The sequence below is a fragment of the Macadamia integrifolia genome, chromosome 3 (genome assembly GCF_013358625.1).
Source record: "Macadamia integrifolia cultivar HAES 741 chromosome 3, SCU_Mint_v3, whole genome shotgun sequence".
Classification (NCBI taxonomy): domain Eukaryota; kingdom Viridiplantae; phylum Streptophyta; class Magnoliopsida; order Proteales; family Proteaceae; genus Macadamia; species Macadamia integrifolia.
Window position 1 is genome coordinate 1,120 of NC_056559.1, and position 11,237 is coordinate 12,356.

The 11,237-nt window shown below is 35.5% G+C and overlaps 2 protein-coding genes across 21 annotated transcripts; both read left to right on the forward strand.

Moving 5' to 3' along the window:
• The first annotated feature begins 2,041 nt into the window (after window positions 1-2,041).
• LOC122074871 (F-box protein At1g47056-like) lies at window positions 2,042-4,052 on the forward strand. The gene has a single exon (XM_042639849.1). It carries the CDS (start codon window positions 2,207-2,209, stop codon window positions 3,509-3,511), a length of 1,305 nt encoding a protein of 434 aa, XP_042495783.1. The 5' UTR covers window positions 2,042-2,206; the 3' UTR covers window positions 3,512-4,052.
• A 3,827-nt stretch (window positions 4,053-7,879) lies between these two features.
• LOC122073283 (sodium/hydrogen exchanger 4-like) lies at window positions 7,880-9,736 on the forward strand. 20 transcript variants are annotated; one of them, XR_006138740.1, is made up of 7 exons: window positions 7,890-8,250; window positions 8,399-8,432; window positions 8,500-8,555; window positions 8,645-8,684; window positions 9,240-9,308; window positions 9,401-9,447; window positions 9,546-9,736. XR_006138740.1 is itself a non-coding variant. In XM_042637840.1 (4 exons), the coding sequence occupies exons 1-4, from the start codon at window positions 8,139-8,141 to the stop codon at window positions 9,582-9,584; spliced, it is 258 nt and encodes an 85-aa protein (XP_042493774.1). In that variant the 5' UTR covers window positions 7,880-8,138; the 3' UTR covers window positions 9,585-9,736. The 20 variants fall into 20 exon arrangements, 1 of the variants encoding a protein (XP_042493774.1); XR_006138741.1 differs by having other exon boundaries at window positions 7,918-8,250; window positions 8,645-8,679; window positions 9,249-9,308; XR_006138736.1 differs by having other exon boundaries at window positions 7,926-8,250; window positions 8,645-8,911; window positions 9,249-9,308.
• Window positions 9,737-11,237: the final 1,501 nt, after the last annotated feature.

Below are 11,237 nucleotides of genomic sequence, written 5' to 3' on the forward strand. Positions count from 1 at the left end.
ATAATATGGAATTTGAGAGTAAAGGAATAAATGTAACCACCACTTGGGAAGAAGTTGATGCTGAATTTTTCCAATTATCGTAGAGGAGAAGAAGCAAGGGTGTCAATGGGATGGTTCAGTCCAGTTTTCAGGCACATTGAACAGATCTTTGAGTTGAATTGGGCCAAACCAAAGCCGACCCGATAAGAAACTACTCAATTTCGATTTCATTTTGAGTGTGATTCAGTCCCAATTTCAATTTTACCGTTCAGTTTGATATAGTCTAGTCGGTTTTCTACCAATTTCCTATATAAATATATATGAAAAATTGTAAAATTATGAGGAAAAAAAAAAAAACTCTGCTTGTCACCGATCCATCTGTAAGTACTTTTTTTTTTTTCTTAATTATTGTTATAATCTTTAATCAAGTTTTAATGAACAATGGAAATTCTAATAATGGGTCTTCTTTCAAAAATTGATAAAAAAATACGCCATAAAATTAAAGTATACGTCTATTGTAGCTCATGATCTTACCAACTTTTAAAGAAAAAAAAAAAATCTCAATCAGATTGTTATGCTGTATTTTGGTACATCTTTTATGGAACTTGAGAGTAAAAAAATAAATGTAATCACAGGTTAGGAAAGTTAGATGCTGAATTTCCAATTATGTAGAGAAGAAGCAAGGGTCTCAATCAGTCAGTTCGATCCAACTTTCAGTCAAGTGGAACTGATCTTCGGGATGGATTGGGTTAAGGTGAAGTCCGTCCAATAAGAGAAGCCTCGGATCTTCTGGGATCAGATCCTCTCCAATTCCCTCAAGGTGCAATTAAGTGCAATTCCCCCTTAATTTGGCAATATGTTTTTCTGCTGATGTGGACGACCAAGATTAGAGGAAAGAAAGTTGAGGGCAAACTGAGTCTAGATCTGTCCTAAACCTAACCCGATCCATCCTCTCCAAATCAAAAACCGAAGTTTACATTGATTTGCTAGGTTGTATTTGCAGAGCTTCACACATCATGCATTACTCTTTAAATGTCATCGGTGAGAGACGTTTTACTTTGGTCTTCTCTTTACTTTCTGATTTCCAACTGATATTGTTTCCCCTTTTTTCTATATAAAAGAATTCTTGTAGTAACCTCCACTCCATGTCTAAGTTGTGTTTTGAATGCTTGAATGTTTAATTGATTCAAGTTCGATTAATTTGGAAAATTCTGATATTTATCGATTCAGGCCTTGCTGCTCTCACTAATTGCCCAAATCTAAAGATCTTGCGCCTAGTTGACACGAAGTGCACAGATTCGGGCCCGTTGCTGCTATCTCTAATTGCTCAAATCTAGAGGTCTTGCACCTTGCTAACATTGGCAACTACACGAATCTAGGGCTTGTGTCCATCGATGACCACTGCAAGCTCTTAAGGAAACTACAATACATAAATGGATTAAAAAAAGCAATACAATAAGTGATGAGGGTCTTATTGCCATTGCCTAATGATACCCTAACCTTGAGGAATTGATTCTCAGGAGTGTCAATCTTACCAATTGCCATGGTGACGATGAGATTTCATGAATTGCTGTTCAATGCATCACATTAAAGTGTCTTTGTATCATAGACTGCCTGTATCACGAATCCTGGGATGGAAGCGCTTTCTGGTAGCTGCCCTAATCTGAGCAAGGCGAATGTTTGTAATTGTGAGGATGGAACTGAGTAAGGTTTGGCCGTTTTGAGCAGATTTCATGGGAAATTTCTACAGTGAATCACCTTTTGATTGATACACATGATACATAATTACATATCCGTATACCGTATCATAGAAACATACAACGGCGATATTGACGGATGGATTTTTTCTATTTTTTTAAGAAGTTGATATTAAAATTTTCAATTATCATATTGAAATATGGGTGTAAATTGATTGGTTTAGTCTAATTTTGATCGGGTTGAACCAATCTTCAAGCTCGAGTGGGCCAAATTGAAAATTGAAGGCAACCCAATAAGAGAAGCCTTGATTCCGATTTTGGTTTCAATCAAGTTCAATCCCAGTATAATGTATATTACAATTATATAAAAATTTTGAGGAAAAAAAAAACTGTTTTTCTGAATTTCGACTTTTATGTTGCTTTTTTTTTTTATTGAGATCAACCCATCATAGGATTGATGCCCTTTCTTTAAGGATTTGTTAGATACGCTGTATAAAATCAAGAGAAGATCCACAGTCCTGATCTCTACCATGCCTGGCGGCGACGGCGACGACGACGATACCGATACCCGTCACCTCTCTATCCGTGATGCCAAAGACATCTCCGACCTCCCCGACGAGTGCCTGGCCTACATCTTCAAGTCCCTGTGCACCCTCCACCGCGAAAGCTGCTCTCTTGTCTGCCGCCGTTGGCTTTACGTGGAGGGTCACAGCCGACATTGCCTCTCCATCTCCTTCCAGGCCGAACCCGAATTCCTTCCCTTCATCCCTTCTTTCTTCACTCGCTTCGATGCTGTCACAGAACTCGCCCTCAAATACGGTCCCTTCCAATGCAGATCCATCGGCGACGATGCTCTTGTTCTCATCTCTCTCCGTTGCCCTAACCTCACTCGTCTCAAGCTCCTTGATTGGGGAAAATTGAACAATGTAGCCGGGGCCGCTTTGGCGGTCAATTGCAAGGGTTTAAAGGAGCTTTATTGTGAATCCTGTTACTTTGGTGCCAAGGGAATGAACGCTATCCTCAATCATTGTTCCTCCCTCGAAGAGCTCTCCGTCAAGAATCTTCGCGGCCTTTTAGAAACGACACCTATTGGACCAGGTGTGGCTGCGTATTCCCTTAAAAAAATCTGCATGGAGAAGCTCAACAATAACAATAGCATCAAGTGTTTTAGACCTCTGATTATAGGCTCCAAGAATCTCAAGACCTTGAAGATCTGCTACTGTTCAAAGGGGAATTGGGATATCCTCCTCAAAGACATCATGGAACAAGTCACCGGACTGGTTGAGATCCATCTCGAATATATTAAAATTGGCAAAGTCGGCCTCGCTGCTCTCTCTAATTGCTCGAATCTAGAGATCTTGCACCTTGTGGAGACTAATTACACGAATGCGCGGCTTGTGTCTATCACTGAACATTGCAAGAAACGCATGAGGAAACTCCATATCAGTGAAAGGACTCGGAAGGACAAAAGGAATAGAGGTGAACAGAGCCTTATTGCCATGACTAAAGGGTGCCCTGATCTCAAGGAGTTGGATCTGACGGGTATCAATCTTACTTGTTTGAGTTTGGAACTGCTCGCTACCAATTGCCAGAATCTCGAGCGCTTAACAGTGTTTTGTAGTGACACGTTTGGTGATGCAGAGATTTCTTGCATTGCTGCTAAATGGAACGCATTAAAGTATCTTTTTATCGTGAGATGCCTAGCTATCACCAATCATGGGATTGAAGTGCTTTCGGGTGGCTGCCCTAATCTGCTCAAGGTGTATGTTTGGAATAGCACTGGAGTAACTTATGAAACCACCCTAAAGGAGAACCAACCAAGGAGGCCAGCCTAGTTAGCTTAGTTCAATTCAACTTGCATAAGGGTGGTTATATTGATCATCAAATATTTCGATCATGTGATTTAGTTCTGCTTCTTCGATCTCTTTTTTTTTTTGGTACATTACAAATCTCTCCACGTAATTAGAACCTTGAATCTGATATAGATGTATGCATTTTGTTTATCTATCATGCATGTTGGATTGATTAATGTTGCTCGAAATAGTTTAGTATCTTAGGAACACTTCCCCACTTCTTGTACTATTTTTACATTTTTCCACTGCTAAATTGAAATGTGAAATATTCTTAAATGAACATATGCACCAAATCTTTTGTAGCACTACACACATTGTACTGCAGGTCTAGGTCCAAGGGTTGAGAGTGCCTTGGCCATTGTCAATTGTGAGAATCTCGAGGGCTTAGCAATGTTTTGGAGTGACGTTTGTTGACATTGAGCTTTCATTATCATTTCTAAAGGTGGCATCGTATTGAAGAATCTTTGTATCGCGGCATGCCCATCTGTCACCCATCATAGAATGGATGCCCAGGGCTACGCTAAATTGGTAATGTTGAAGATTAGGAAATGCTTGGAAGTAACTTAGGGATGGTGTGGCTCCGTTTAGGTCGCGTTGGTGTTCATTTATTGATCATTTGGATACTTCACACACTAGAGAAGTCGATCCATTAAAAGAAGTACTTTTTGATTGATACACCACCTTTGATATTACCATTTCTGATATTATGTTTGATGCATATCGGTATCATGTGTACACACTTTTTTTTTTTGGCTGTGATATATACACTCCTCTGATACATATATCAATACCTATAGCTAGTCAAAAAAAAAAATATGATATATGAGTTTTGTTTATCTAATCAAGCATTCATGTTGCTTTTATTTATGTTGTTCATAAATTTATTATATCTTTGTTTTGATTTTTTTTTTTCAAACAATATTTTTTAATTATGGCAAGGGATCTACACATTGTGATTCACTGGTCCGATCCAAGAACAAGATAATCATTTTTTGAAAAAGGACCAATTGTGTATACTCTGAAAGATTCATATTTTATGTGAAAGGTTCTTTAATTGGGATACTTAATTCTCCCAATGTGGAAGGGTCAAACAGCTAATTCAATCAAATACAACCTACTACATTGTCATGTATTTTCATGTGTAACAGAACAATTAATGATTCTAATGGGAAGAGACGGGTTCTTATAACCTTATCCATCTTGGGCTCTTCATTTGTGTTGATTGAACTGATTCAATCTCTCAAGTTTAGATTATAAAGATATCCCACTCACCAAAAGTAGGAACTCCCCATGTGTTTAGGTAAAATATTAAAGGGAAAATTACATGATTACTCATTTTTGGGTTTCTCTTTACAAAACTATCCACCAAAAGTTTCAGCTAACAAAAATACCCAATATTAGATTTCCCTTTACAAAATTACCCACTTAAAGTTTAAGTTAACAAAAATACTCAAAATTGAGTTTGGGTTTACAAAACTATCCACTCAAAGTTTTAGTAATAAAAAGATACATGATTATATGTGGAAGTTGAAGAATCACTATTTTTAGTAGTTTTGTAAACCCAAACCTGATTTTGGGTATTTGTTAACTGAAACTTTGGGTGGGTAGTTTTATAAACCAAAACTTTTTTGTGAGTAATTTTGTGAAAGAAAACCCAAAAGTGGGTAATCATACAATTTTCTCAATATATATATATATATATATATCTTATAAAAGTACGTAATTCTAATTTTTGGCAAACTTTTTTAAGTAGACAAAAATGCCCATATCTCATCTTAAATGATTCTCTCACTGATACACCCATTAGCCCATTGCGTGAAACCCTCTCTTTATGTGCTTGAAATCGTCATGGCCTCTCCACAAGAATCCCTCCACAAAACTGACACCTCCCTCTCCACATATATCTCAATGGCTAAATTTTTGTCCGACATAAGTAGAGAAAATTTCTCAAACTTCGATCCAAATTTTTATTAAAATTATCAAAATGCCATCACATGAAAATGAATATGAAATTTAAAATTGCATATGTTATAATTTTAGCTAATTTATTTACTCATTTTAAGCTGAAATAGTATCACTGAGGTGCTTAATTACTCGGTCTTTTATCACATATCTACATGGACTAACCTATGTAATGTCATTTAGAAATCAAGAAATGAATGTCTCCACATACCCAACCAAGGTTAGTGCAAGGCAACAGTAACTGCCTAGCACAGTTGGTGAGCTATGGTGTGCAAAATGCCCATGCTCACTAGGAGGTCTCAAGTTCGAGCCTCCTGAATGTTATCTACTTCCCCTCCTTTACCTATCAAAAAAAAAAAAAAAAAGGGTTAGTGCAAGGCACATTTAGAAATAGCATGAGTATGAACATTTTCATCTCTATTAATAAAGCAACAAGCAAAAACTTCAAGAGACCGAAGAAGACATCTAATATCCTTCACAACAGCTGAAGCTTCAATTGGTGGAGGGGAGGACTCATCAAGGAGGCAGTCGATCAAACTCTGGCAGTCCAAGAAGAAGGACACCCGTCAAAGGCCCTCAAACCAATGGCAATCTTGAGACCCAATCGAAGAGCCAAGGCTTCCCCCATAAAAGGAGAGGAAGGAAAGCCATAGTCAGTAATCACCATATAGAGGTGCCCACTAGAATCAAGAACTAGAACTCCTGATCCCCTAGCCCAATGTCTACTGGAAAAGAAATCACTCGAGTAGATGGAGAAGGACACCCGGATAGACGCAATGTGATTAACGAATCCCCTCCTTGAGGGTCTTTTTCACCAAAAAAAAAATGGTATTACCATATGGCAAATAGTGAAGTATATACTTTCTTTGGTCACATTCCAGATATGACTTGAAAATATCTTATGAGATCTGATACAACTAAAACCTGATTCCCAAAAGGAAAAAATTCTGACCCAAAAATCGAACGCAAATTGCAATATGAAGGACCGAGCATGTCCCCTCCATGTTTTTCTTTCTGAAACTTGTTTGAACTATATGTGGATTGTATATATATTGCCTAGGTGATCCAGATTGTCCATATACCCATTTTAAAAGTCTTTGATTGGCAAAGGACAAGAACCTGTCTAATAGAGAGGTGAAAATCCCTTGACCCATTTAAACCTTAAATTGGGCCTCTTCTCATATAGGTAGACAAAAGAATCTGAGCCCAACCCATATATATATCCCTACCTTTCTATTTTGGACATTGACTGTTGAGGAAATTGGCTTCCCACATGAGCAACAGAAAGTCAAAAGTGACAGTTGTTCAAGTTATGACTTTCAACCAGCACTTGATAAAAGCAGAGAGAGAGAGAGAGAGTTGTGAAATTTTGAGTGCAGCGAGGACCATAGTTAGTAAATTCGGATTCGGGAATTATTCAGGTGGAGAATTATTCGGAATAATTCGATTGATTAATTTAAGGATTCGGTCAAAAAAAGGGTCAAAAAAGCTTTTGGGTTTTTTTTTATTATTGTTTTTTTATTGTTTTTTTTAAATACTGTTTAAGTGGACCGAATAATTCGATTTAATTCAGATTCGGTCCGAATTATTTGCGTTTTATATTCACTTTTGAAAAAATCACAAATTTTACCGAATTTTTATTTTTAATTCAGATTCGGTCAGAATTTTTGATAAAATTCGAAAAAATTCGGTTCGACTAAATAATTCACGAATTATTCGGCCGAATTGACAACACTGACGAGGATTGAGGAGATGGGAAACATGTGTGGATTTGGTTAATAATGAACAATGATGTAGTAAGGTACATGCTCACTATAGGTCATGGCAGGCAACCTCTTTTTTCATACCTGTCTTGTTTTTTATCCTTATTATGTTTTGAGGGATGTTGCAGTGCTTTCTTAAAGTAAATGGCATTTTCTTTTTGTTATTTGATGATACAATCGAGCCTTAAATAAGGTAATATACTAATAAAGCTTCAAATGGTCTTTAATTATCTTAGATTTAAGATACTTATAATATATTTTATTAGATCATCAACCTTAGAAAAAAATATGATACTTAATTACATTTAATAATTGATAAAAATATATTATATATTCTATCAAAAAAAAATCAAAATATACATATAAATGGTCGAGCTAAAGTGTTGGGCTTACCACCCATTGCACCGTGTATTACTTATTTAAGCTCGACATATTTATTAATCAAATCAATCCAAATCATATCATAAAATGTGTGGGTTCAATGAGGACTGGTCTGATTAATAAACATATTGGGCTGATAAGCATTCCTTGTGTATTAATTATTTGGGTATAAACATGTTGGGCTGATTCATCTCTTTTTCATACTTTCCTTTTCCTTTTCTCTCTCTCTCCCTCTCTCTCTCTCTCTCTCTCTTATAGTGAAATTTTCCTTATCTCACTCTCTTGCCAAAAAATTCTTAAACAAAATATTAGTTTCCTTATCTTCTCTCTCTTTTTTATTCTTTCCATTTCCTTTAGTCTCTCATGTTCCTCCCTCTCTCTCTCTCTCTCTCTCTCTCTCTCTCTCTCTGTGTGAAATATCTTTTATTTAATAATATCATTCTATACTTATATAAAAAAATCTTATAATTAAATATTAGTTTTCTTATCTCTCTTTCTCACACATGGGAGAAGGGGTTCATTCTATCCTAAAAACACTAGCTGTGCTGCTCGATATTTTCTTTATTCGTTGTTCGGTTGCTGTTTTTTCGAGGCAGATCCGCAAGGAGATCGAAGGTTAGTCAAAATCCCTTGATATCGTTTCATGGATGCTTGGTAATTCAGTAGATGATTATTAATTTGCGTTTGTGCTTTGTTGCATCGTTCTTTGTTGTGTTAAATCTTTTAGTTTTCTCAAGTTCTTTGTTTCTGTGGAGTGTTTCAGGTTTATTTGATCCTTACTTCCTTAGTCGAAGAAGGTATTAGCTCTTTTTTTGTTCATAGAGCTATTTTGTGTGCTTTATCTAACTCTCAGTTTGGTTGTAGTTTCTTGTTGATTTGAATGATGCTTGAGATGGATCTAATCGATCTTCGTTTTTCTGGTAATAAATCTACCTTTTTTATTTTTGATAAAATTCCTCCATTTTATATTTATTTACCAATTTTCGATCTAATCTGTTCATCTTGTCAGGCGTACGATTTCCGATTGTATTTCAGGAAAAAATTGTGAGGTTATTATTCCGTGGATTTTGTATTCTACTGTTCTCTTCCTTTCCTCCCTTTGCACATCTGAATCAATAATATTAAACCTATTCTTTTTAGGTTGTCTTTGTTCATATATATCCCATGGACCATATTTTCAATTGCTTACAATGGTTTTAAGTTTTCATGTGGAAATTCACACAATATCATCTAATTGGCATTCCACAGTGCCGTTTTTTAAGATCTGCAATTAATGGTAAGTTGGTTTGTTTAGTATATCCATCATGAGCAATATACATTATTAAGTAATGGAACCAATATTTGAATGTAAATACTTTAAAATAAGTTGAAATTTATATCTAAATATTTGGCCACATGTTTTGCATCGTGATTGGTCATCTTCTTGAAGAGAAGTGATGGGCTAATGAGTCCATCACAGAGTAATAAATAATCCCCTTTGAGTTTATTCCTGAGAAATAAGGAAAACTTTCTTTTCAATATACAGCTTCAGTATCAAATTCTAGACTTGAGCTAGATTCACTGACATCTTCATATTTCTAACATTGGGTTTCTGTTTTTTGGAGACTTTCTAGGAGCAATTTTTCCATTTAAAAGGATTGGCATGGCATACTTGAGCACTCAAGATTATCTAGGTGACTACTACTCAAGTATTCGGAGTTTAAAACTCAGCTTTGTTATTTTGCTTTCCTTTTCATATTGAGAACCTGAGATTGGTGTATTGCAGCTGTTGATACCATATTATCAGCCACAGATTCTGATTGCACATTACAGGTTATTATGATAATGTCTAAATAGATCCAAAACAGTACTTGTGACTTAACAATTAAAGATATGCTTCTAATATATCTCATCTTCGCTGTGTAATAAAGGTTCTCAGTCAAGACAAGAAACCCTTACTTCATATATAGTCTTGTGTTCGGTGAGGGAGTAGTGAATGATGCAACCTCAATTGTACTCATGCTTTCCTCTTTGTTTTTAACTATTTGATGTATTGAACATGTTATGTGGTCATGAACTATTACACGAAACATGATGGTCCAATTTGAGTGCTTTCCAGCCAGAAGTTAGTATTTCAACAACAAATGAGCATGTTACACAAGAAGTTTCTGAAGATTCCAGAATTAAATGAGGTGAAAAGTTGAGCTTTTTGTGAGACCTTTTACACTATTTTCATGAATTCCGATACTCATTTGAGGTGGAGCTTGCTAACTTTTGTACCTATCTACTGCCTGACTATTTGAAATTACTATTCTTTGAATTTCTTTTGTTAGCTTGATCTTGTATTCAATTTTTTTTTTGGGTCCAATGACCATTACTGAATTGCACAGCTCAGGTCAAAGATTTCAAGGTTTTTACAAACTGGTATCCCTTGTTGGATTTAGTATGGCTTGTTATTCTGTTTTTCTTATCACCGTTTTGGTTGGCTTGATTTTTTTTTCAATCTCCATTAGTGAATCTTGTTGGATGCTTTGCATATTTTTATTAGGGTAGGGTAGTAAATTCACTTGAATGTATTTTCATGTTCCCCTTAAGAGAAGCCTTGTGCTTGCAAAAAAGCACGGGCCTTATTAACTATGAAATATTATATTCCATTTTGATTTTCTTCACTTTTTTTTAACATAAATTTAATAATTTAAATATGGGTCTTTAACTCAATTGGTAGAGTACTTATGGTGTGGAAAATGGTTCCATACCTCAAGTGGATGGTGGTTCAAATCCACCAAGTCCCTTATCTATATTTTCATTTTAACCTCAACATTAGTGTCATGCAAGGTTCTAAAACTCGGGATCGGTATCAGTCCCGATCTGATCGATATTGACTATTTTGTTCCAATTTTTAGAACCATGGTGTCTTGTAAATGTCTGGGTTTTTGGATAAGAAAAACATAATAGGTTTTTAAATGAATTTGGTAGGAGGGAAATGGTTATAAATTTTTTGCAAATTTTCAAAATTTTTAATTCATGAGTCAAACCCAGTCAACTCAATGCTTTAGAAACATGATTAAAGTGCTAAAATTTATTCGAAATAATATTGAGTTTGAGTTTACCTCTTATTGAACGGAATTAAATTACTTGGTTATTATGGTTCTAATTTGGAGCTTCTTCTATTATTTATTTTGCTTTTTTTGCTTGCTTTTTAGGTCAATGAAGCACCCCGCGTGGTGATCCATTAATTTATGGATATTTCTGCAATTATTTCAGTTTTTCCTTCCTCAGGTTCCTAGTTTTGGTTTCCCAGCTCACATCCACAAAGCCCTACTCTCTGCAATTAAGGGTAAACTCATATACACTAATTCTTCCGAAATTAGTTAGTTTGTTCATAGAGGAAAACAGAACGCACACAGCAATTCCCTTTAAAAGAAAAACTCACTTGGAGTAATGTTTGGATTGGTAAAGAGTGGCTGCTAAACAAATCCAATATATATTTTTCATATATTTATACCAACTGAAGCAGTAGTTAATAGTACTGTTTTGGCATTCACGTTTGTCATATTAATACATCCTCTATGTTTCTAAAAGTAACCTACTGGGTAAATCTTTAAAAGTCATAATAAACAAGA

Excerpts from the sequence above, each read along its gene's own strand:
- LOC122073283 (XM_042637840.1), top strand. The coding sequence starts at position 8,139 with ATGGGAGAAGGGGTTCATTCTATCCTAAAAACACTAGCTGTGCTGCTC. Across the intron at positions 8,251-9,248 it reads GATCCGCAAGGAGATCGAAG|GAGCAATTTTTCCATTTAAA; the intron begins GTTAGTCAAAAT and ends GAGACTTTCTAG. Across the intron at positions 9,309-9,400 it reads GAGCACTCAAGATTATCTAG|CTGTTGATACCATATTATCA; the intron begins GTGACTACTACT and ends GGTGTATTGCAG.
- LOC122074871 (XM_042639849.1), top strand. The coding sequence starts at position 2,207 with ATGCCTGGCGGCGACGGCGACGACGACGATACCGATACCCGTCACCTC.